Source organism: Acipenser ruthenus, chromosome 9 (genome assembly GCF_902713425.1).
Source record: "Acipenser ruthenus chromosome 9, fAciRut3.2 maternal haplotype, whole genome shotgun sequence".
In the NCBI taxonomy this organism is placed as follows: Eukaryota; Metazoa; Chordata; class Actinopteri; order Acipenseriformes; family Acipenseridae; genus Acipenser; species Acipenser ruthenus.
This window is the reverse complement of record NC_081197.1, coordinates 17,378,973-17,405,631: the sequence shown is the minus strand read 5'-3', so window position 1 is coordinate 17,405,631 and position 26,659 is coordinate 17,378,973. Positions and strand designations below refer to the sequence as shown.

Here is a 26,659-nt window from a genome sequence, read left to right as displayed (position 1 = left end):
CTTCCTGTACAGACATTCAACTGACATTTGCTACAATTAGGCAAACATGTCTGTCAGAAGAAAGATAGTCTATGTTATTTCTTTGCTGTTAATATATATTGCTGAAGGTAAGTTTAAACAACATTTATAAAAAATATGCTTATATTTATGCTGATAATGATTAGCCTATTTGTAGTTACTTAGCTGTTGATGTTTGATAACTATAATTCAAACACTGCTGTAGCAAGAAATGTAAATAATGTAAGTCCTTCCTAATTGAAAATCCAGCAGGTTGCAGCCAGTGGCTTGATGATTTCCAGCTAGTTCAGAAGACCTGGTGCTGAAAAGAGCTGGTTTAGCTGGTCCAATGCTGTACTAATGTTGATTTTAAGTTCTCTTATTTTAATATTTAATTAACTAAATCAATCAAATTTGACCCACTTGGAAAAAATGGTACAGCATTTCAATTTATAGAGTTCATGACAAAAAGTAGGGTTCACGCTCTGATCATGCAACCTTCTGATCACTAATTCTGGTCATGCAGTTTCAGTTTGTATAATACTGAGAGCAATGAATTCAAAATACTTTTTAAAACAATGAAGTGTAGGTGCCTACTTCTAGAGAAATATCACAACTAAGTTAATCCAATTGTAGCACAAATATCTAAAATCATTCAAAATGTTATTTAGAATAAATATATATTATTAGACATTGTTATTTCATTTAGTTTACTATTCTGCTTGACTACAAAGTAGCAGTTAAAATTCATTGTGATTATTAAATTATGTTAATTAAAAATAAACCTACCATTTGTAAAATACGTTTTGGTTGCTACTGCTATGATACTATATTTGTAATATGATAATTGAACAAAGATCTTTTCCGAACAAATCTTTATTTCGCTCTTTGATACAAGATACAGTAAAATATAGTACTTTTAGAATTTTGCATCAACATGCACAAACCTAATTAACTAAATTCTTGAAAATATTAAGGGCACACTGTTTAAGATCTGTAATAACGTCCTTTCTTAGTAAGTGAGTTAGCTTCCCATCTTGCACGCAAAAAAACAAAGTCAAACTGTTATTTATTCTCCACCACTGAAGAACGATGGAAACATTTGTCCTCATAGAAGATCGCAGTAAAAACAGACAACGCTCTTACCACATTGTGTGAACCCCATCTGTTTTGTTTACGTATCTTTAAGCTCTCATGTCGCTGTTCATGCATATATTGAGGTTAGGTTTCGTCTGTTGCTTCATTCTATCTTAGTATGTGGTTATGCTTTAGATGTTGTTCTCTTCAGTTCCTGTAATGATGGCTAGACAAAGTTAATTCTCACGTTTTCTAATTTTGGTGGTGGGCCAATGTTTCTTTTTACAGGTTATTTGTTGTACGTTTAGGGGTCCTTTTATTTTGATTTCATACCTTATATATTTCTGAAGGTATATGAGCCAGTTGTGAAAATAAGTGTTTTCCTGAAAGTGTATGAACTCTTGCAGAGTTTGTATATTATATTTATAACCTTCTAATGCTGCAGTTGCCTGGACAGACAGCTAAACTGGAACCAATAGCAAAATCAATCACAACAGGTTTGTCCTACTCAGAGCTGGTGTAGAACTGGCAGTGCTAGTTTTGCATGACCTGATCTTGTGCCCTGTTCCAAATGCAAAAAAAATGACTTTCATACAGTGTGTTCTATTCACAGTCAAACTGTTTAATATCACTCCGAAGGGACTGAGCAATGGTTAAATTAAGCAGAGGGGAATTTATCAGTTCACAAATAACCTGGCAAAAACACACACTTTGTTGATAGAAACAGTATCATATAAACAGTAGTGGGTCTTTATACCTCTGATTCTTTGAGTAAATAATGTCACTGTATACTGGGTTATACTTCTTTTTCAGAACATTTCAATACTGTACAGCAACTCACTTACATTTAAACTTTCTAATTGTATTTTATTATTCCCAATATATTAAGTCGGGTGGAAATCAGTTTTATATATAAATAAATAATAAAAGGAGTGTGATGAAACCCACAGTGATATTGAGGAGCTTTTTCGCCATTGACTCCCATTATACTCTGGGTCATTTCAATGGTAATAAGTGTTCAGTCAGGGAACTCATACAATAGAATATTTATTACAGATTAAACACGGTAACACATTTATGCATATTATACGTTCTTGGATAAAACATTTAACACATAATACATCTTTGGCCTTTGGCCTTGTACATTTCCCACTGATAAGTGGAGAGGCTGACTGTAGGGAAGCCATGGGCAGGGGGCAGGATAGCTGCCCTCCCCCTTAGATGAGCAAAAAAACAGGTGGAGGCTGGGGATGAGGAGGCAAACTGTAACTCACAACAGGCAGATAATGGATCAAGTAAGATTTAAATCCTTTCCTTGACACTCATTGAACAAGTAATTACGTTGTTATAGATCAGGTACTGCTATTTCACGATTGACAGTGTCTGGTTATTGGCACTTGATAAGCTTGATTTGATTGACTGATTAAAAGTGAGTTCCCAGCCTGAACCACCGCTTTGCTTAATGAGGGTGATATTAGCAGGTTTGACTGTTCAAGAAGCATTGAACCTCACATTAACTTCATTGGTTCCGTTTTCTGGAAAACAAGGTGTAGAGGTATCAGCTGCTAACTTTACCACTGATTTAGTTCAATATGAAGTTTTAGCGTGACTGCATATTCCATCGCTTAAAATTAGCCTTACTATAAATCATGTAAAACAGATTTTGTTGTCTTATGTTTTTCATTGTTCTTGCTTTAAAAGGTGCACCTGAAGATTCTCTTGAACATGTTGGAGTTGTAAATGCTACTGTGGGCCAGAATATCACCCTAAACTGCTCTGTGGATGAAATTGAACTACAGGTTTCTCAAATTCAATGGGAAAAGACCAACAATGAAAAAAAAGAGATATTAGTGGTGCATAACCCACAATTCGGGACTGATGGTAAACTTAAATCTAGCTTTGCACCTCTAAGGAATAAAACAACTGGGCGACTATATGGTGCAACTCTAAGTTTATACACGGTACAAATGTCAGACAGCGGTCAGTATTGCTGTGAAATTGTTACATTTCCCAAGGGATCAATTAAGGACATCACAAATCTCTCCGTAGGTATGTTAATCCCTCTTTAACTTGTTATTGGTACCTGGAAGCAATGCATATCTGTAATTCAAGTAAACATGTTTCAACAGTGATAATGTTTCTGGTGTTAATAGAGGTTCTGTAGGAACATAACAGGTTAATATGATTCGGCATATGTCCAGAGGCCAGCTGGCCTAGTCTCTATGACAATCAGAGAGATAAGGAGTGTAGGTTTTTTGTTCTTTGTGTTTTAAAGGTATTTATAATTGTCCTGATCCTGCAAGTTTGTAACCAGGATATGAGAATGGAGTGAGACTGGCTCAGTGCCTATAGCAACACTGATAGGGTTAAGGCCCACTGGACAACCAAAAGTGACTCCCTAAGATTCCCAGGTGCTGGATAGCTCTGGGAAGCTAACTTTTGTAAGTAGCTTTAAGGTCAGGAAGAAGTTTTCTTTGTTTCACTGGGCTTGTCTAATCAGTGAGAAAAGGGAGAGCAGGAATTAACAACTGAACTGTGCTGCTAATACCATCCAGCGAGTACCCACATAAATGAATAATGAGAAAATGGAAGGCAGCATGTAACAGCTGAAACTGCAAGTTCTGAATAATAATAGAAAACATCCGATAATTAATAAACTTGAAGAAGACTCAAAGATGGTTTAAGGGACTTGATCAATTTTAAAGGAAGAATTGATGTGTTTTTAAACAATGCCTGAAAAGGGACACGCTCTGTGGAAGCGACACACAATGCATCAACTCTGCAAAATAAATTGAGTATTCCCAATTAAACTAAAGCAGAGAAAGATTTTTCAGAAACTATATTGGGGAATGGAAAAATGTGCATTTGCAGAAAAGTTGACAGTTGTGTAATGTAAAAGGGTGTGTGTTATATTTAGGTTTTTTTAGAAAAGAAGGACTTTTAGAAAAGTTTTAGTCTTCCATGAAAGTGAATTACCAAAAAGCTAGAATAATTACAAGGTGATCTATGAACTTGAATAAGGGGTGCTGAATCTTATTTTCCTTAAAGAACAGATGAATGTGTGTTGAAATATTTTTCTGGCGTGATTCTGAATTAAGGATATATTTTTAACAACAGATTGATAACGAATTGATTACAATTTTGTAATATCCTGTTAATTAGAATCCACTGAATTTATATTAATTTATTTGATGACTCATATTTACTCAATAGTCTGCTGGCATATTATTATATTTACTGACTTGAGAATATAATTAGTTCTAAGAGAAAGGACAAATTATAGACAATTAATGCATTGCTTTCATGTAATTGACATTCACACTGAACTGAGATGTTGCCTGACCATTATTGCTTACTGAGAGTAATGTGCTGATTTGTGCTATTTTGATATTAACCTTCTTGTCTACTTTTGTACAGCATTTTATTTACAAAATGTTGATAAAATGTATACAAGATATAACAGTGTTGTGTGTTTTATTGTGCGATTGTTTACTTTACGATTTTGAGCTTGTTTGAGAGAAATTTATAACTAAAGCCTCTTTCACACTGGCACTTCTACCCCGGTCCGGACCCGGGTTCTAGCTGCCGGGGTCACAATCCTGTATAGTGTGAAATGGGTCGTACCCGGGTTAACCCAGGTCTCAGTGACCCACCTCAGGATGTGGGTTGACACGCTTTGACCCGCGTTGAGCGAGACAAAATGCATGACGGCCGATGAAATAACAAACAGCCATGCCTGTGTGAAGGTTTCACTTCCGCAAGGAACGTTTTTGTTTATTCTGTTTAGTCATATTTTTGTTGCTTGAGACACACCATGAGCCAGCCAACATTTGGGCTAACGGTTCAATCCAGAGAAGCTTGGATGGAAGCATCTGTAACAAGCTGCTTCCGGGGCATTGATACACATATTGTGCACTTGCGTTTGTCACCCAGGTCTACCCTACTTTATCAAAAGCAGTGTGAAATCGCGCAGCCAGCCCGCCTAACACCGGGTCCTGCCTGGGTAGGTTCTGATCCGGGTAGAGCAGGCCAGTGTGAAAGGGGCTTAAGAGTGCTAACTGAATTAAACCATTACACATGTCAATTAACTATATTAATTGGGTATCTAAACACCAAAACCCCCTACAGTACATTTTCTAAAATAAATATAATTGCTTAATAATGACATTTATAACACTGTGTTCTATAACAAGTGGGCACTAATGCATTTTTTTCTTAATAAAAGATGTACAAGAAGAGGAGCTTTCAGACACCACCGTTGATGCACAACTTAATAACGCAATACAAATACAATGCTTGAAAAACATGACTGGGATCATGCAATCTGGAATGTTTCTCGAGTGGGCTGTGGTATGTATTTTTTACCTTATATTGTATATCATCAGCATATCGCTGTGGCTGGGATAACAAAAAGGAAATAATATTCAGAGGTTATAGTGAATTAAATTATTAACACTAGAACATCTGCACAGCCGAAGTGCTGTATTTAAATGAACAATTAAACATAAAAGGGCTGCTTTATTTGTTTCATATTGCAACTCCATATTGACCGAGCCTGTCTTTCCTCCTCAAAAGTCTAAGCAGAGTTCCAGACTAGTCCATTCACGCTCTGCCCCTGCTACACTGCAAGCTTCTCTCGCCTCTGATTCAGCGAATACAACTCCTCAGTTTTCAATTTCATCTGATCCTTCCTGTGATTTGCGTTATAAGATTTTTAATGATTAAGCAACTTGTTCATCCTCTTTCCACCACAATTTCTACAGTATCTGATCGCCTGGATGCGCTTGATAACAGAATCACTGGCTTGGAATCAGCAGCCATTTCATCCTCATCAGGGACACCAGCAGCAGCTCTCACCTCTCCCACTGCTTCAGCCACGCCCACACCCTCTCTCGAGCTGCCAATCTTCACTCTAGCGTCTCCCTCTTGTTCGGGATCCTCCTTTGCTTCAGTAGTTCACCGCCACTCTATCTCTCCTCAACTGAGATGCAATATCATCGAAGGTAAAGACGTTAATTTAGTTTCAATACTTATTGGAACTTCAGAATTTCGAGAACACAGGGTAGTTGACTGTGGAGATCTGTCTGTTACTCTAAAATCTCAGGCTCCTCAGCTTTGTGCTTGCATTTTCTGTTTTTCGCGATGTCCTTTATGCTCACCGACAACAAGAACTGGACTCATATTTATTTAACATTGCTGATCTCTTGGTCAGATATGGCAGTACCATTGTACCATGGCAGTATCATAAAACTTTTTCAGCCAAAGCAGCATCTTGGATAGCATTGGACAATACACTGATTGACTGGTCTCAACCTGATCATGATCTCTTTAATAGATTCTTCAGTGGTCTCTGTGCTAACACTTGCAGAGTTTGTGCTTCCACCACCCATTCTACCTCTTTGTGTCCAAAGGCAGCCTCTTCTTCAGTTTCCTCATCAGCCTTAAATTATTCCCTCCCTGCTCTCGACAACAAGCAAAGATTCTCATGGAAAAAAATATTCCCCCTCAGCTTAAACCACAGCATTACTTGAAGTATTCCCTATTGTCATTGTAGTCTATCTTTGGGGCCCATTTCTTGTGATAATCAATCTACTGTTCATATTATTAATAAAGGCTGATCCTCTTCCCTTCTAATTATGCAACTTCTTCACTGGTCCTCCGTGACCGGGAGCCCCGTCCCATTGTATAAACGTGCACAGGAGGCTGTGTGGTCCAGTGGTTAAAGAAACAGGCTTGTAACCAGGAGGTCCCCAGTTCAAATCCCACCTCAGCCACTGACTCATTGTGTGACCCTAAGCAAGTCACTTAACCTCCTTGTGCTCCGTCCTTCGGGTGAGACGTTGCTGTAAGTGACTCTGCAGCTGATGCATAGTTCACACACCCTAGTCTCTGTAAGCCGCCTTGGATAAAGGTGTCCTCCAAATAATAAACTATATTATTTGTATTATAATTATGGCTGTTTTGTTTTGATAATATAACTATATGTATTGGCTTTATTACTGTGTTGTTATTATTGTTATGATTTGGGTATGTGTATTTAAGTAAATATTATGATGAACTGCATTATTTTGGGTTAGTTGGTAAGGATGGGGTTAACTCCCCATCCTAACTGAAGGATTGTGGAATGTGACAGGTGGCTAGGAGTTAAGTGATTGCCAATTGTGTAATTAACTCCTAGCCACCTGCTATAGAAGAACCCAGCTCCACAAGGGTAGGAGTGGAGTGTAGTTAGGAGAGAGCTGGAGAAGCCGAAAGAGTGTTTTGTAGAACGATTGCTATCTACCCTTGTGAACCCGAGTAGGTACTCATTTCATTTGATTTATTTCTTCCTGTGTTATGTTTTGAAACCCTTTTGTTTGGCTCTCGTGCCGATTTGTTTTATATTTGAAAAGTGCTTTGTTTGTTTTACTTTTTTTCATTTAATAAATACACTGCTACGGCAGTTTAAGCCCTGCATTTTCCTGTGTGTCCGTACTGCTTCCTGGTCCGTGACGTCACCACTACAGCCATCCTGCCACAACCTCTTTATGTGTTGATTTCTTATTCTCTTTTCCAGCGCTTTTGTTCTCCCTGCGTAGATCACGAGGCTCTCAACGCAGCCTCGGAGCATCAGCCAAGTCTGACCTCTCTCGACTAGATGACTCAGTAAGCCAGGGAGACCTTGGTTCATCCTCCTATCCTTCCTTAGTTTCCCCGAGGGGGAAGTCCTCGCTTCCCAGCCTTGCAGGTCGATCGGTTCAGCCTCACCTCCGCGTGGGCAGTTCTCCGAGTAGTCAAGGGGAAACCCCCATTCTATTACTAAGTCACAAGCACTTTGTCTTTATTCAGTAGTCCCTTATGCAGGCCTGGCTCCTGCCTCTTGAAATAATAGTAATATAAAGAATATAATGAATTGTACTATTTTTTACATGCAAGTAAATGGCAGATGCACCTTGAAAAGGAAGCCATCTGTGTCCCAAGTCATAATTAGTCATCAAGTGAGAAAGATGTCATGCAGTTTGAGTCCATCAATATAGGACAAAAGGCTGCCACATAGAGAAGATGTTATCTGTAGGCCCATGAAGAGAACATTTTATTTTCTGTAGATTTAAATCTTTAATCCAATGAATATATTAGGGTTGAGTAGCTTGCTTACAGGTATACAAGACAAGCCTCTTACCAGCAAAGCAGTAAAGGCTTGGGTTTCTGGCAGTGCTTTGGACAAAGTGGTATTGCTTATGGTATTGTAGGATCTGAAGTCTCAGGGTCCAGAATCAGGCCAGCCTGGTGAAGTACATAGTACATGTGAATAAGGCAGACGAGAGCCTGCTTATATCTTTCACAGGTTGGATCCAAGTCTGGTTACATTGTAAAGTAGCCAAAATTCTTATTGTGTTTGTAAATACTCTCTTCGTCTAAAAATTGCATTGCAATTTTGAATAAACTTCTAACCCACGCTAAAACAATTTATTTAAACAGTTTACAAAAACAAAGCATTACTTTTTTCCCCAAGTTTTGGGAATATAGCCCATAGTCTTTGAATTAACACATTATTTTAATCTTACAGTAGGTGCCAAATTCTTTAGCGCATACACCTGGAACAGGGATTATGCAGCCAGACAGCCACTTTTTTGACATTGTGACATTGTGTTGTTTTAGCAAGGTAATGGAACTGAAGAATCAATCGTAACATCCAACGGGACGAACAAGATTGATAGCAACTCTCCAACATATAAAGGTCGTTACCAACTGGACAGCCATTATTCACTCATTGTCAAGCCAGCAAAAACTGCTGACCATGAAAGAGTATTCATTTGTAAGATCAAGTCACCTTATAGACGTCTCAAGAGCATTTCCAGAGTGAAAGTCTTTGGTAAGTCTTACATTTCTTTATCCATGTTGTCACGCTATCTTTTCTTTATTATGTAACTCATTGCAAGCCTTTTTAAAAGGTGTTTAATAATCAGGGGCATATTCAGCCATCAAAAATGACCAAGGCACTTTAAATGTATGGTTTGGTGTTAAAATTCCCCATCCATGCTAAACAATGTGACCGTCTCCAGATTGATTAATTTATTGCGAATCTGGAGAAAGTCACACAAACAAAAACCCACAGCATAGGCTTTCTAGAAAATAATTGCTACCCATGCTGGTTTTACACCAGCACTGTACTAGTTTGTCTGTTTATTTTGGCCACTGTGCCATTTTGTCAGTTTTGTGAAAGTGTTTTGTTTAAATCTTTTATTTATTATTAACCCTTTGCGGTCCATTTATTCAGCGCGTCTCTGGCGCGTCAGGTCCAATTTATTTTCACACGCACAGTTTATTTTAGACACACTGTTTAAAAGTATTTTAGGCTGTGTGGTCCAGTGGTTAAAGAAACAGACTTGTAACCAGGAGGTTCCTGGTTCAAATCCCACCTCAGCCACTGACTCATTGTGTGACCCTGAGCAAGTCACTTAACCTCCTTGTGCTCCGTCTTTCGGGTGAGACGTAATTGTACGTGACTCTGCAGCTGATGCATAGCTCACACACCCTAGTCTCTGTAAGTCGCCTTGGATAAAGGCGTCTGCTAAATAAACAAATAAAAACAGGACACTCAGTACTGCATCTCCAGCCCCGTCCCACCCCTTGTTCACTGTATTTTTCACATACCTCTTTATAGTCATGCATACTGATAAATCATCTCCAGATCACTCTTGATTCAAGTCATTATTTTATTACTATAACATCTCAAAAAGCTCTGCAAATGTCTGTGATATTCTTTGAGCGTTGGATGCAGAAGCAGCTATCTTGTTTGTTTATGTCCGTGTTATCTCTTTATTGCTCAGATCCGCCCCCTTTTTTTTCGGCTTCTCTTGGCTCCTAACGGTCTCACTCGGCCATTGAATGGTTTTCTTGACTTTTTCCAGAGAAAAAATGACTAGAGACCTGTGTTTTACATCTTTTTGATGATGTCGGACAGGGAAAATTGTAATGTGGGTCCTATGTACTGTGTCCGGTCTCTTCCTGGTCTGACGTCACCACAAGCCATCCTGTTCACATGCTGTTATAATGCAAACACATAATTAATCATCACAATCATTGTTCATTTTATTTGACTGGTTTAGCGAGGGTGAAGTCTTTGTTTGATGAAACAGTGTTGTAGCTACAACCTCCAAGCAGCGAGGGTAAAGCGATCATTACTGTGGTTTTAAGAATGTATAGGTAAAAAAATAGTTGCGCTTATTTTGTCATTATCATTTTTCCATGATTAACTTAAGAAACTGAGATGGTTTAATGACACTAATTACAACATTAAACGCAGGCGGAGCGCTCAGAAATAAAACCCGACAACCAGAAACCCCAAATATCCGTTCTGGTGTACTTAGAAGCATTTGACGTTTGCATCTGAAGTAAGTGGGCTACTTCAGGGCTTATTTCAGACAGTGTGGGTTGTGTCGAGTTCAGGGCTGTATGGTTTGCAAGGAGCCTAGCAGGTGGCCAGTCACATTAAAAGAAGTCAAATGCATATCCTTGTGTATAAGTCTGAACCCCTTATGGAAAAAACATATTTTTATATATGGTAGAAAAGCATGATCCTTATATGTTTCATATATATAAAATTGGCCCCTTTTACATATATTTTAAATATATGGGATATATATATATATATATATATATATATATATATATATATATATATATATATATATATTAGTCTGTAATCCATATATTTATTTTATATATTGAAAATATATGGTGCACTATTAGTATATAAATATATGGATTACAGACTAAAATATATTTTAAATATATCCCATATACTTTAAATATATAAAAAGGGGCCAATTTCTATATATGAAAAGTATAAGGATCATACTTTTCTACCATATATTAAAAATATATGTTTGTTCCATAAGGGACAGCCCAACAGCTGCAGCCTTCTGAACTACACACTGGTTATGATGTGCTGACAACTCACGCAGCTAAACTCTCTCCATCTTGTCAACCCACTTAAGCTCATTTTATTGCTGAATGTGATGTTATAATTAATATCAGACACAACTTTATGTATGCAAGCACTCTTGTCTTCTCAGTATTTGGATAATGACATCACTGTTAAAATTATTTGTTTGATAGATTAGGATTTAATTTTATAGTATCTTGAACAAATATTCTGGCATGCTACATTTCTTATTTTCTTTTATACTGAATTTGAATTTTGCTAAGAAAAACCTACTTATTTGCACTGTACAAAACCATACAGGTCCTGCAAATTTAGAACCTCGGGTACTCAAAATTCAATAGTAGTATCCTCCATTTTTTTCTGGCTTCTCTCGGCATTTGAAAGCTATCCTCTCTGCTTTTTCCGGAGAAAAAACGACTAGGGACAGGGTCCGACATCAGACCGGAAAGGAAAAATTTGAATGTTGGACATCGTCCGACATAGGACCTCAAGGGGTTGGTAATAATCCATTACAATTGGCAATGTAAATCCAAAAACTGACAAACTAAATTTTTAACAATCTCCATTTTTTCTGAGAAAGTTCTTCTTGAAAATGGATTTGTAACTAAATAGACTACGATGTCTCCGTTGTCTGATGACAATTTGTAAAAATTCAAAATCTAAATATTGCTTTGAAGTCCTCAGTATAATTCTCAATAACAGTCTATAATATTAGCAATATCATGTGAAATTCAGCTATTCTTACACCGCTTACCTTAGCATATTTATGTCCCACCTCTGCTCACTAATGATTGTACAGCTGCAAAACCAGGACAGATCTTTGACTTTCCCATTGGTTAAACTCACAAGACCATCAACTGAAATGGAGAATACCTTTAATGGTGTATGTCCCGCCTCTGCTCACCTACATAACAAGGGACAGACCTTTGACTCCCATTAGTTAAACCTACTCAAGACCTTCAACTGTTTATGTCCTGCCTCCACTCACTTATGATTGGACTGCCACAGAGAAAAAGCAGATCTTCTATTGGTTGATTTTATTTTACATAAAAAAATAAAATTCTGCACGATTAAATTGTATCTATGATTAACTCTTTAGTTAAGAACATAAGAAAGTTTACAAATGAGAGGAGGCCATTGGCCCATCTTGCTCGTTTGCTTGTTAGTAGCTTATTGATCCCAGAATCTCAGCAAGCAGCTTCTTGAAGGATCCCAGGGTGTCAGCTTCAACAACATTACTGGGGAGTTGATTAATTGGTATGATTAATCTGTTAATCGGAGCAGCTCTACTTACAATACAAAGTGAAAATTGTTTAATATCATATCATGTTTACAAAGACACCACACACCAGTTTTATTAGGGTTCTTTATTTTATTGCATACATTTTGTCATGTTCATTTTTTATTTGTATAAATCTTTTGTTATTTTGCCTGATTTTATCAGTCTTTTTTCATTCTTTTTTATTTTATTCATTGTTTGCGTGCTTCTTATTGCTATGATCTGTGATGTCTGTATGGTCTTTGTATTTTTTATTGTAAATGCTTTGGGATATTATATTGTATGTAAAAAGGGCACAAGTATTAGGCTAATATTGTCTGTTTATTTGATTTCATTTTTATTTGCGACCTGCAGTTGCAAGGTCTTTTTTTACCGCTTGGCATGCAGCAATCATATTTATTCGACTGGACGTATGCTAGTAGTGTGTATGCTATATTACTTTGCTATATTGTACTGTGACTGACTGTGCGACAAAGGATTGATACCAAGCTTTTTCTACTTTGTGGACGAAATAGCTTTATTCTCCTTCAGTTTAAAATAATCGTCAAATCCTAACATTTTGTAAACATTACACAAGACATTTAGTGTATGTAAAGTAGCTGTTTTTTTTATTTGAAATGCTTAAAACTGTTATTGGGATCATTTAGTAGAAGTGAATAGTCAGATTGTTTTCCAAATGGTTTCATGTGGGTACATCCGGCATTAAAATTTTTGAAAATCCAGTATTGCACTGAATGTAGCCTTGCAGACAAATAATATTTCTTAAAACAGGCAAGGATAGTCCTCCTAGTTTAGAGAGTGAGAGTCCCCTTGTTTATTCTGGGCTGGGTACCTTCCATAGAAAATCTAACCAACAGTGAGATTGGCAGCATTTTCCAGTTCAGGATCTTCTATTATTAATTCTAATTATTATACTGATTATTGGTAACCTAAAACGTTGTTCCAGTCTTCACATAATATAATGATTTGTATGCAAATAAACATTTTCCCATCCAACTAACAGTATGATTTTTCATTGACCCAGGCTCCCCAAATAATATCTATTGATCAATTTATTTATCCTTTTTGGTGTAAAATTGACTGCACGGGCACTGTACCTAACGGCACTCGAAACAGTGAATTATTTTTACCGATTCAACACTTTTCGTTCTTTATCCCGAACATATCACATTCCAATGTAATGATTTGTACAAATCATTTATTATATTTCACTATGTATTTGGCTAAAACGTATTACATGGAAAGTAAAGCATGCTTTATTGTGCCAAAATAATACTTTTGCCTTCTCATTTTTGTAGGCCAAGCAACAAAACCTGAAACAACTTTCAATTACCAATATAATAATCTCCATACTTTAAGGATGGTAAGTATTTTAAGAAATGTGATGTGGAAAGAAATGCAGTAGGCTGAAGTTTCAGTCATAATATTACCATTTGGGCCCACAACACACTGTAGGGCTGCACTTTCTCTGGACCATGTGGCAACAGATAATCACAGTGCTATAGGTCTTCACTGCAGCCATGCAGTTCAAATCAGGATTATTTTTTATAAATTCAGTATGCAGAACATTATTTGTTTGAACTATAGAGCACACTTTGTTTGAACAATATAGCTCATATATATATATTGTGAGGAAGTAGGTGGAGTGAGACAGCAGGGAGGGGGTTAATCCTCCCTGCATAAAAGAAACATGTGAGAATGCACATTTGTTTGATTGTTTAATTGTTTTATTAGTAATGATTATCCGCACCTGAGCGTTATTGGGCAGTATAAAAGTAAAGCAGTTAGTCTGCTCGGGGCTGCTGAGGAGAGGGAGGCAGAGAAGGTGCTCTGCTTCCAAGCAGTCGGATGAGAAGGTACGGTGCAAACCTGCGTGGTTTAATTAAGTTTGGGGCAGGGAAACGGCTTACCCGTCCTGCGTTAGTTAGGTTCCTGCGTGTGTAGTTAGTGCTCGATAAGAGCTAGGTGTTTATTTGGTTTTGTGTGTTTTGATTTTGTGTTTATTAAAATTGGCGCAACCGCGCTGTGAAAATCCATTTCTGTGTGCTGGGTCAATTTTTAAAGGGGCAACGAACCTGAGTGGGTCAAGTCTTTTACATATGGTACCAGAAGTGTGGGTGCCCCTACGACCCAGTAAAGGAAAAATGGATTTTAAGGAACTGATCGAGGAAATTAAGAGAAACACCGCTGCTCAAGTGGAGCAGACCAAGAAGTGGAGAGTGGAGCTAGGGCTGCCGGAGCCGGAGCCTACAGAGCTGGACCTGCTGCTCCAGAAATGGGAGGTAGAGCAGCTGTTCCGAGAGCCCAGAGGGGAGGAGCCGCCGCTTCCGGAGCCCAGAGGGGAGGAGCCGGAGCCCGGGGAGGAGGTGGAAAGCATACCTCCACCACAGCCCCGACCACCACCCCTACAGTCCAGTTCGGCGCCGCTGCGTCCAGTCCCTCACCCCTTGCTCCGGGACACCCTGCCGGTCTTCCTGGACCTCCCTGTGCTGGACCTGGAGCCCAGGGGTCTGCAGCACTGGCCACAGCTCTGCCCCTGGTTACCTGCTCCGCTCTCCCCGAGCACCCAGACGTCGCTGGGCTGCTGCCAGACGTCGCTGTCGCTCCCCCTGTTCGCTGCTTCGCTCCCCCTGGGTGGTCGGGCATCACTGCGCCAGTCCCCAGGGGAAGACCTGTGTCCACTGCGGCATCCTCCAGTGCCCCGGCCTACGCGTCGGTCGGCCCTGTTAGCCCGGTGGGGTCCCGTGTCGCCGGTTTGCGGTCCCTTCCTGGCAGCGCCGAAAGAACCGACCCATCCTCAAGCCCGCCCATGGAAGAGGGCGGCAATGGACATTGCTGGACTTGAGGCTGGGTGGTTGTGTTTTAGGGGAGGAGGTGGCCGTCTCGTGGCCTGTGTCTTGAAAAGACAAGGGGGGGGATGTGTGAGGAAGTAGGTGGAGTGAGACAGCAGGGAGGGGGTTAATCCTCCCTGCATAAAAGAAACATGTGAGAATGCACATTTGTTTGATTGTTTAATTGTTTTATTAGTAATGATTATCCGCACCTGAGCGTTATTGGGCAGTATAAAAGTAAAGCAGTTAGTCTGCTCGGGGCTGCTGAGGAGAGGGAGGCAGAGAAGGTGCTCTGCTTCCAAGCAGTCGGATGAGAAGGTACGGTGCAAACCTGCGTGGTTTAATTAAGTTTGGGGCAGGGAAACGGCTTACCCGTCCTGCGTTAGTTAGGTTCCTGCGTGTGTAGTTAGTGCTCGATAAGAGCTAGGTGTTTATTTGGTTTTGTGTGTTTTGATTTTGTGTTTATTAAAATTGGCGCAACCGCGCTGTGAAAATCCATTTCTGTGTGCTGGGTCAATTTTTAAAGGGGCAACGAACCTGAGTGGGTCAAGTCTTTTACAATATATATACAATTAGTTTTATAAAGGGGACAGTTTTTAGCCACCTGTTATACTTTGGGGTGTTTAAATGTAATTCCAACTATGGCTATTGCATGGTTATACACCATCTACAATGCTTTATTAACACCATATAACATAGTTATTACGCATCTGTTATACATTTATAAACCATTAATAAACATTACCTTAATATAAAGTCTTACCACAATAACTCGTACAGAACCACAGAACTTTAAGCTTAAGTACACATTCAGTTTCTGTAGCACTGCAAAGTCTTACAGGTTACAGTCAATGCATAGTTGTGAAAATGTCCTCTGAAAAATATGCATATATTATTTTTTTTAGAATGCCACTTGTCTTATTAGGAATGCATTTCCCGAACCAAAGGTCACATGGTACATAAATGGACAAGCTCTACAGGATAAAGAAAGAGGTACTTTGTCTATTTAAGTATTATTCTGTTTTTATTAAATCATGTTCTGTTCATGGATAATGTCTTTGTCTCGTGTAAATCTAACAGTATTTCATTGTTGCTATTCAATTCAGGAGCTTCGATACAATCTGAAGTGTCCAGAGATGTTGAAGGACAGTACCAAGTGATGACTACTTTGCACTTACTCGTTAACCAGTCAAAGGCAAATCAGTCCTTGTGGTGTCAAAGTGTGTTTATTCATCAGAATAAAACACTGCAGATCCAGTCTGAAACAACGATTGTCCTTGCTTGTAAGTAAATACCAGTTGTGGATTCTTAGTTACAACACCTTGTATGATGTACAAAAGTATTTTAGAAGTGTATTTTCCAAAACTAGTAGAAACAACAACATAGTGGTTATTTCAGGTCCATGACAAATTCGTTCCCACACATTAACTACTGTCGCTTTTGCATCTCATTCTGGTTAACTTCACAAAAAAAGAAAACTGTCTATTACCAAAAACTGAAGTGTAACATTCATAAAGCCCCCCCCCCTCCCCCCTCTGCTGGTGAACAACTAAAAACATCTCATCAACAACACAAGCTGGTTGACGTGAACAATCAACAATGTATATGTGGTTACACAGTCAACATCTTAAAAGTGCACACCCATATTTATATTATGACTCTTAAAATATGTACATCTAGCAATAGGGGCAATTATCGGGGGACGAGATGTTGGGGACGAATTGTCGTGCACCCGGTTGTGTCAATTCATACAAGTGTGTATGTGTCAAGAAGAATATACTGTAACACATACTTTGCTTGGTGCCTGGAACATTCTGTGGTTTATCTTATCTTGTGTCGGGTGTATATGTCAGGTATTTAGTCTATGTTAACTCTGAGGGGGAAGGAAGTAAAGGGAAGCAGATGTTACCTAGAGGCTCAAATGTGCTTGTGCCTTCTCTTGCTATATAATCATGCAATGGAATGCAGCCCAAATATGAGCACAGAAGTCATGTAAGCTGAATGTATATGAATTTGAGTGACTTTTGTTCAAAACAACATTTTCTTTCGTGATTTTATGCAGCACTGGTTGCTACTGAATATAAAACATCTATATTCCATGAGTAATGTGGTTTACTCAGAATTCCATCTGTGGTCTGGTAGCCTTTAGACTTCATTATCCCAGCGGTGGACTATGACGCTTCATGGGTATTTCCAATAGCGTAAATAATACCTCAATACTAAATAAAAATCTTCTACTTACATGGAGCTGTTCTTTAGTTCAGGTACCTCATAAACAAAATGGAACATGGCTTGTGAACTGTTTGTTAAACATGTAAAAGAAAAGAGTACCAGTAACATTTTATTTTTTAATTAGGATTTTAGTGCAGGTTTGTGTATTTCTACACATTTCAGCATTTAAGTTACTGTTAGATCCTAAAATGTATTAGCGAAATAAAAATAAAAACACATTTTAGTAATTGAAAATATCTAGTCGTCTACATGTGTTAATACTGATCCTGCTGTTTGTTCAGTAGCTTGTTCACAGTGTGTTCATAAAGTTTATTCAAAGCCTCCTTCCTGACTTTAAGAGAAGAGAGCACCACACCTGTGTTGTTATTATGATATGCTGAAATAAAGCTGTTGAAAGTAATCAAACTGTATCCAAACCCGAGACTATGCTGTTGTGGTTACTGTATTGCTGCTGACAGCAAACCATATTCTTATTTTTTAGGATTTTGTTTTTGTTTTACTTGATTTGCTAAACACATTTAAATAGATAGATTGAATGTATATAAGACTGCAAGGAAGCAGACCTAGTCTTCATTGGCAGACAACATTCAGACGGCATAATCTAGAGCAGAAAAAAATTTGAAATGCATGAATACTGTATTAACATATTTTCCGGTGGATTGATTTGGAACAGTGATTAAACATAGTTTGAAGACAACATTCAAGGTCCTTTATCAGAGATTAGGGACCTCGTACGGACCAATCAGGTTAAAGTAACTCTCTAATCCAATTTATTGTTTATGCTGTTTATACAGTCTATGAATATAAAGACACTAAACAAACACTCTTTTTTCAGCTCCTGATCTATCCATAGAAATAACACAACCGACAACTTTTATAAAAGAAGGGGACGATGTACAAATCCAATGCAAGAGCAACCTTCCAGCAGATCAATATGTGTTTTGGTCAAACAAAGTAAGACATAAAACAGTTAATTACAGCATTATAACATAGTTATTGAACAAACTGCAGTGTAGTTACAATGCAACTACATGTTCAATTACAAAAAGTTTTTAGACAGTTAAAGTACTTTGCAATTACACCGTTTTTACACATGTTGTTAAATATTTGCAGTCTAATAACTATGGAACAACATGCGCAATTACATTTGAATAATTATGGATATTTAATCTACAATACTGCAAATGCTGTTTAAATATTTGTTTGTCCATCCCTCACTTTTAAAGATGTGAGCAATCATTGTGAACGGCCCATAAATGCTGGTTCTTGGGTAATCGTGTGATATTGTGTCCTTTAAACTCTGTTGTCTCCACCTGCTTCATGCTAAAGTACAGGCACAGGTGAAGACCCAGAGTCTAAAAGTTACATTATCACGATTTCTTCATGCTAAAGTATAGGCACAGGTGAAGCCCCAGAGTTGAAAAGTTACAATATCACATGATTTCTTAAGCAATTTCTTTGGCTTCCAGTAACACAGTGCAATAGATAAAAGGTATTTGAAAAAATCTCGCAACCGGTCAGAATTAAGATTAGTAATATATATTAACATTAAATAACATCATTTATTTGACTGTGTTTACTTTTGTTTTCTTTACTTCCAGAATACATCTAGAATCTACAGCAGTAAAGATGGCAAGTTGAATTTGAGACAAATAACAAGACACCAAAGTGATGTATATGTTTGCAAGCCTGAATGGTCAAACTTTGATTATTTTAAAGAACTGAACATCACGATACCAGTTCTAGTTAACTGTAAGTATTGCTATTGTATTCATTTATAAATATAATATAATATGTTGAGTCATAATAGTAATAGTTGAAACATAACTGTTTTTTTTTTTTTTGGAACATTTAGAGGATGCAACCAAGTAAAGATTTATTAATGTATCACTAGATATTATTAATGCTGGTACAAATATGTGAAAATAATTGTAATTCTGTTTACACAAATTCGTGCATATTGTAAGGTAATATGACACATTTCATGTAGCATTAATTAAGCATCAATGTAATCTAGAGTTTCTAAAGAAATGTATTCGATGCGAGTCACAGACAAGAATGTAAAGATACCCTGTTGTTTCAGGCTGGAAACTCTTCAAATACAGCTGCAAATATACCCTGTGATTTGCAGGTACACCTTTTCAACAGTAAAGTAGAGACTGGATTAGTGAGTTAACTCCCCCATCAACCTTTAATCAATGGCAGCTACCAATAATATTCAAGCCAATATTCTTGCCAGTCTCTGCTGTACATGTTGAGTTTACAGTCTTTTCCCCGGCTGGGTTAGCTGTTGAAGTGCTTGACTGCCTCTCAGATGTATATCAGAGGCAGCACTGAGTGCTTCTGAAGGCGATTTGGGGTTCCAGAACAAAACAAGTCAAAATGCTGTAATACATGAACCAACTTTTTTTATATTTCAAGTTTTCCTAATTAAAACGTTGAAGCTAGGGTTCGTTAAAGCAAAATGAGAAAGCACAGTATACATGAATGCTTCCCCTCACAGCTCTGCAAACGAACCTAAATCCTGAATCTGAACACCCTTTGCCTTTCAGTCTTGCACTGTGTTGAATTGTACAGTGGTTGTGCGACTAATGTGAACGGAAGTCTCTTAGTAATATTACCAAGACTTCCGAAACTCATTTGACTAAAACTCATTTTGGCTAGTGAGTAACCCTCTGCACAACCTAACTCTCCTTACTCATAAAACTTTACTCAAAGAGTATGTGCAAATGTTCTGTAAAGTTTGGGAGTGTTGGGCAACACAATAATAATCCATATCCTCTTTGAAAAGAGAGAAAGGTTTCATGAACGCCAAAACCTTATTTCATTTTTGTTTTGCTCTCTAGACATAGATATCATTCAATGTGATCGTAGTAGTCCAGTTGAGATTGAAGCCTACAGTCATGTACTGATTAAATGCTTCTCTAATGCTTCAGAATCTCCAGAGTACACGTGGATACAGGTAATATTATAATTCCACAAACTGAATGTATAGTATTGATTTTCTACCTACCTTTGTGTAAAAATGTATTTTAAGACAGATAGTACCAAACCCCTATTGCCTGGGTGTTCATAAGTTTTATCCAGGATCCGCCAGTGTATCAAGTCTTATTGCTTGACTGAAGTTTTCCCTAAAGAGATGGCACCACATTGTAATTCAAGGTGATACCCCCTCACCACTTCTGTTGAGTTGATACACACAGTTCCTCTAACAGGGCTGACAATATCATGTACCATACTGTATATTGGATAATTCTGACGATTTTGGTATTTGCATAATTATGTCTATAAAAATTCCCCTCTGTAAGGTAGATAGTCAATTGCATGTCCTATCATTCAACCACACTGTTTTGTCTCGTTCAATATAAAGAACAATTTCAAAACTAAAATTGCATAACCGTAAAATGTTGTATTTCTCTACCGGCAGAATAATTACAGAGTTTCAAATTCCAGTACTCTTGATATTGCAAAGATGACAAAAGAGAAAAGCGGAATCTACACAGTGATCGCAGGAATCCCAGGAATATCTCTTCAGAGTCAAGCTGAAATTGTTTTAACTTTAAAAAAAGGTAACTGATTATATTATAAGCTTGAAGAAGAATTGAGTAAAAGGCAATGGTCACTGGCAACAGTTTCCTGTTTGTATTCAAAGTTGATGCCCTTTGAATCAATCTGGAGACTGGCACACCAAGCCCCTGTGTGTATGATATTATTTTGTTGTATTTAAAATGCATTGTTTATGTGTGTAAAAACATATTATTTTTATTGTTAATTGTTTTGCAGCATGGGTGGGGTTAAACTTCCCTATCCATGCTAAACTCATGCAGAATGTGACCGTCTCCAGATTGATTAATTTATTACCATCTGGAGATGCACAAGCAGCACTTTCATTTACCCCAGTGCTGTCTGTGTGTCCATCTCTTCCAGGTCCAAGCCATACTAGTCACATGGCCCCTTACTGTAGGATTCAATTTCAATTATGAAGCTGCTATCCTTTATCAATTATCAATGTTAACACTACAAAAAAAAAGCAACAGTTATCATTATCATAACTGCTGGGTTTTTTTGTCATGTATTACTTTTTAAAAGATGCTATAAGGATAATTACAATTTAATCCTGGGGCTAGTGAGTGAATGGTGACGGAATCCTCCAAAATGAGATCACATGAACATCTTCTCTGGAGTAAACTCAAAGCTTATACTACTTTTTACACCCTTCATAATGCAGCACAATGCAAAATAAAAGGGCATCTAAACTTTGTTTCCCTGGTTAAAATTAGGACTATTACTATGACACTAATGGGAGGTTACAAACTGTTTTGGGGAGGTACTATGGCCTCTGGCTCATTTGTATGGATACATTTGCTGTATCCTATCAATTCCCTTAAAGATTCTTGTCACAGGACTGCATCAGACAAGCTGACAAAGATTGCAGTACAGATCTGACAGACTGTACTTGCATTGTTGAGGATGATTAAAGAAGCTCAGTACTTTCTCTGTTATTTTAACTGAACACAAAAACCCAGTTTATAATTTGATGTTTTTTCAAAGGTCTGCTCCTACACGTGCCTGTGGTACTTTTTTTTATGCAAAATCTGAAAATACAAAATCAAGTTACAGAACAAGAAACCTTTTCTCAAATAAAGAGTTGTTCTAATTATAATAACTTCTAAGTATATGTACTTTTTGTGTATATCCTGTATGGTTATCTATTTTAAGACAATCAATTTGTTAGAAAATGCATTTGTAATCAAATAACCGAAGTATCAGGTAACAGCTTTTGTCGGTGCTTGCTTTGTATATGAGTGATAATTAGGTCAAACCCTTCCATTTTACAAGAAATTGTTGTTCAGCACTGAACCTTGTGGTTTTAAAAGTCCCTTTATGTCAATCGCAAGTCTGACACAAGCTATTGTGGTCTGTGACACTAAGCTGAAAAAATACAGCAATCATTGATGTAGACCTTTGTCTTCTTTATTTAGTGTTGTCATGCACTTTATCAAACATTTCCCCAATAAAACAGGTAGAAGGCTTAATTAAGCATGCAAAGAGAGATTAGAAACACAGAGCACTGCATTTATGTGTGAAGAGGTGTTTAGCAAACCCTTTGTAACTCAACACTGCTTACCGTGAGCAGAACATAAAGCACACACCAAAGTTGTAAGAGATAAAAAGTAATTCTATTTTGTATCTTGCTCTTAATTGTACTCTAAGTCGCTGTGGGTAAGGGCATCTGCTAAGTAATAATAATAATAATAATAATAACAATAATAATAATAATAATAAGACGACATACTGTCTGCACTGCTTAGTGTTTGTTGTTCTGCAGTTGCTGGCCTTAAGTGCCTGAAGATGACCCACTCAAAGCAATGGTGGCACCATTACACACTTCAAGTCATGCTAAATGCCAGACCATGGTCTTCTAAGATGTAAAAGCTGTCGTAATTCCCCTTGTGTATACAGGATACAATGGCTGTTTGCGACTCAGTGCTATAAACACAAAACTCAATCACGAATTCACAGAGAAATATATTTTAAACTACTTACCGGTACATACAGCACTGCCATCTTCTGGATTGTGGATGTATAACAGCTCACTGAAATTAATGCTAGCAACATAGCTGACAGAGCCTATTAACCTGTTACCAAACACATTTAAAAAAAAAAAAATGTTATCTATAATTGTATGACATTTTTTAAACATACTACTTTACCCACAAACTCAAAACACTGTGTAAACTTATAAGGAACTAAATCCCACAAAACACAAGGAAAATTGCAGGCAACGTTTTCTATTAATTTATCAAGCAATGTGTTTTTTTTTAACAAAATTCTAATAAAAAAAATTGTTGTAGGTGACATTTTAAAGAAATGTTCACCATATGAATCCCCTTACTTAAAATGTACTTAAATGCATTATAAACTGCATTGTAACTGCACTAGTTGCTTGAAAAGTTGCCAGATGTTACATGTTGTTACATTAGGACAAGCAGACAAAAGTTATGGCTAGTTCCTTCCTAACTGGTATACAGTTTGAATTACACACTTAATAAGGCACTGCCTTAGCATTGGTCTAAATGACTTTGGTTCTTCTAAAGTTTTACCTTAACATATTACTGTCCTTTCACTTTGCATGTGAACCTATTTTTATACACTGTAACATATGTATAATCATTTGTATATTATCTATAGATGGTGTGACACCTTCATATTCAACCACTTATCCTGACGTGACCCAGGACACAACCAATTCCACGGAGAGAAGTGAAGAAACAAGTCGGTATACTAACACAACCTCTCAGACCCAAGAAACAAATTGGTCTGATAGCACAAGTTATATTCCTGATGTAACAAGTGAACATGCCTTCACAAACTCTTCTGATGAAGAGCCAAGCTGGGACAGCAGCACAATCTCTTCTACTGAAGGACCTGCTTCATATACTGACACAATCACTACTTCTCAATACTCTGGGGATTTTAATACAACCAACCCAATTAACAACTCAACAGATACAAGTACGTATAATATTATAGTTTATGTGTGGGTTGTTTAACCTTTGGAGAAAAAAAAACATATATTTTGTAGCAAAATGTATGTACTTTTTAGTAAACAAACCATATCTGTTAAAATAAATGTCCTATTGTATGTGTTTTACTTCATTATTTAAAAAGATATTAACTAATGTCTTTTTTCAACCATGAAAAAGATGAATTTCTGAAGTGAGGAAGTTTGTACACTTGGAACTTGCAGCTGTAATTCTGTCCCCTGTGAAACTGATTTGCTCATTCATTAAACTCAAAACTTCCACAGTTGCAGAGGGGGCAGATATTACAGTTGCGCATCCCTAGTGCTTATTTGCTAAACCAACTTATTTCAGAAATACAGCTTTGTTAGTAGTTGAAAAAAAAATACATGTTTTTATAAGTCTTTATAAATAATGAAGTAAGAAGAAACAGTACAGAGAATGATAGAGAATGCAGGTACTAACAGTGGCATAGCCAGACATGAATATTCGAGTGGGCAATGAATATTTTTTTCAAAATGTGTATTTAGGCTATATATGATTATATGTAAGCTACGTGTTCCACTGCATTTCCTGTAATTGCTACCACTTGTGAAGAGAAACTCATACTGTATATATGAATAAAAATTACCCCGAACAAAGATAAAGACTGTAGATTAATCACTTGGCATCAAACTAAGAAAAACATATTTGAAATTTCTTACAGGATATGATTGTAATACAAGGTTCTTTCTTTGATGCCTGGAGATGTGGAGCTTCAGTTCTATGCCTAATGTTTAAGCCACTTTGATAGCTCAAGATGACATGTATCTCTGATGGCTTCAACTGAGAGCCTAAAAAGAGTAGTAATCCAACTGAAACCTTCTGATGTCCTGACATCTATCCTGTTACCTTCAAACACAAAATATTGCTGATTTATATGTAATGCTCTTAGATTAAGTGCTTATTTGATTACTCATTCTAAAATAATATATTTTTAACAAACTTTTTTTATAATTTTTTCAGGTGATGTGAAAAATGCAGAGAATGGCAGATTAACAGGGCTTGTCATGCTGCCTATAGTGCTGGTATTTGTAATAATAATCATCTTTATGATCAGAAGATCTATTGAACAAAAGAGGTAATATCGATATACTATACTATATATATATATATATATATATATATATATATATATATATATATATATATATATATATATATATATATATATATATATCCTTTTTTACATCACACTCAGCATATCTCATATATTATTAGAGAAAAAAACATTTTAAAAGCTGGCTGTAGAAGCAACTACACTCAGTGTTTCAGTAGTTTAAACACATGTTTAAACACAACATTAAAATGGTGCAAACTCTCCTTGCAAGTCAAACCCATTAAAGCTCAATGAGCCATACTGTATAAAACTCAAAAGCCATCTGTTGGACAGCTTTGGCCTAAATAAAAGATCCTTCCATTGGGCAACAAAGCCCTTAGCCTAATATTGTGGATTTATTTTGCTACTGTAGAACGGGATGCCCTTAAATTATCGATTGGTGCAGTATTATGATTTATTTTAGAAGAACGAATTGTGTCTTCATACAGAGAACTGTCCACAACACATGCAGCCCAGGGATCAGTTCAGACTCTACAACTGCAATAGTGCTGGATTTTGAGTATTACAGCCTAAACATTAGCTCTTTGATTACAAATTAGAGGTATACAGTATTGTTGCTTAATAAGTTAAAAAATAACTTCTCTAATAATAAAGAACAAGAATTGCGTCATACAACTTTTTTTTCTGTTAACACGAAAAGAAAGTCAGAAATGGATGTACATATGATTTGTATGACTGGGTTGTCTTGACACTTAATCTTTTTAAGTCTCTTTCCATGAATTCAGTGTTTGATTTTCATTGAACACTAAAATTGTAACAGTTAGGAACACGTTAAAACACAATACAACAAAAATAGGTAGTGTTTGTTAAAAAGAAATATGTATTGCACATATTCTACATAATTTCTAAATAATTTAAATGCAAACATAATTAACCAAGCCTTTTCTTACTTGTTTTAAGCACTGTACCAGAGCTGTTGAACAAGAAAGAATTGACAGCACTGAGATATATTCTTAAATGTATAGTAAGATTAATAAAGTAAGATGTAACCCAATGGCAGCTGCAGGTTATACAGGTAAACAGAAAGTACAGGTTACCCAGGCAATGGGGAGATATTACCCCCAAATGCCCAGATTGACAATACCCCACTTTCACAGGCATAGTGCAAACGATAACATGGCATTTTGAACCAAATAAAAGACCAGAAAAAAACAAGAGTGGTATATGTTTAGTGGTAGATGTATTATCACTTCTTAAAATTCTGAGCTGCATGTATGATTCTTTTTTTATTTATTTTTTTTCAGACTGGATGCACCCCCACCTTTTAAACCCCCTCCTCCACCAGTGAAGTACAAACCCATTGTGCCACATGATATAATAGAAATAGAGAGGCTCGACTGATAAAAAAAAAAAAAAAAAAAACCTTACCGTTTCTTACAGGAGTCTTTTTAACTAGATATTATGTGAGGAGTATTGACTGGACATTTATTATAGATTTGTTTTGTTGTTATTTTATTTTATAGATTTTTTTTGTTTAGATGTTGAACAGCCTTAAAAAAAAATTTTTCTATAACAAAAAAAGTATGTTTTTGTAGAGAGCGAAATTGGTGAAATGATTTATTTTTATACTAGCATTTTTTAACTGTTCCTAACATATATTTTTAATATATTCTATAAATATTCTGTATTTTC

The 26,659-nt window shown here is 36.9% G+C and overlaps 1 protein-coding gene across 1 annotated transcript; it reads left to right on the top strand.

Annotated features, from left to right (window-relative positions):
- On the top strand, positions 1 to 26,659 carry LOC117405401 (T-cell surface protein tactile-like). Its single transcript, XM_034923019.2, has 14 exons — positions 1 to 107; positions 2,776 to 3,123; positions 5,300 to 5,424; positions 8,713 to 8,926; positions 13,580 to 13,644; positions 16,018 to 16,105; positions 16,219 to 16,395; positions 18,180 to 18,298; positions 18,946 to 19,096; positions 20,191 to 20,306; positions 20,772 to 20,913; positions 23,537 to 23,860; positions 24,874 to 24,988; positions 26,272 to 26,659. Exons 1-14 carry the CDS (start codon positions 47 to 49, stop codon positions 26,366 to 26,368), a joined length of 2,142 nt encoding a protein of 713 aa, XP_034778910.2. The 5' UTR covers positions 1 to 46; the 3' UTR covers positions 26,369 to 26,659.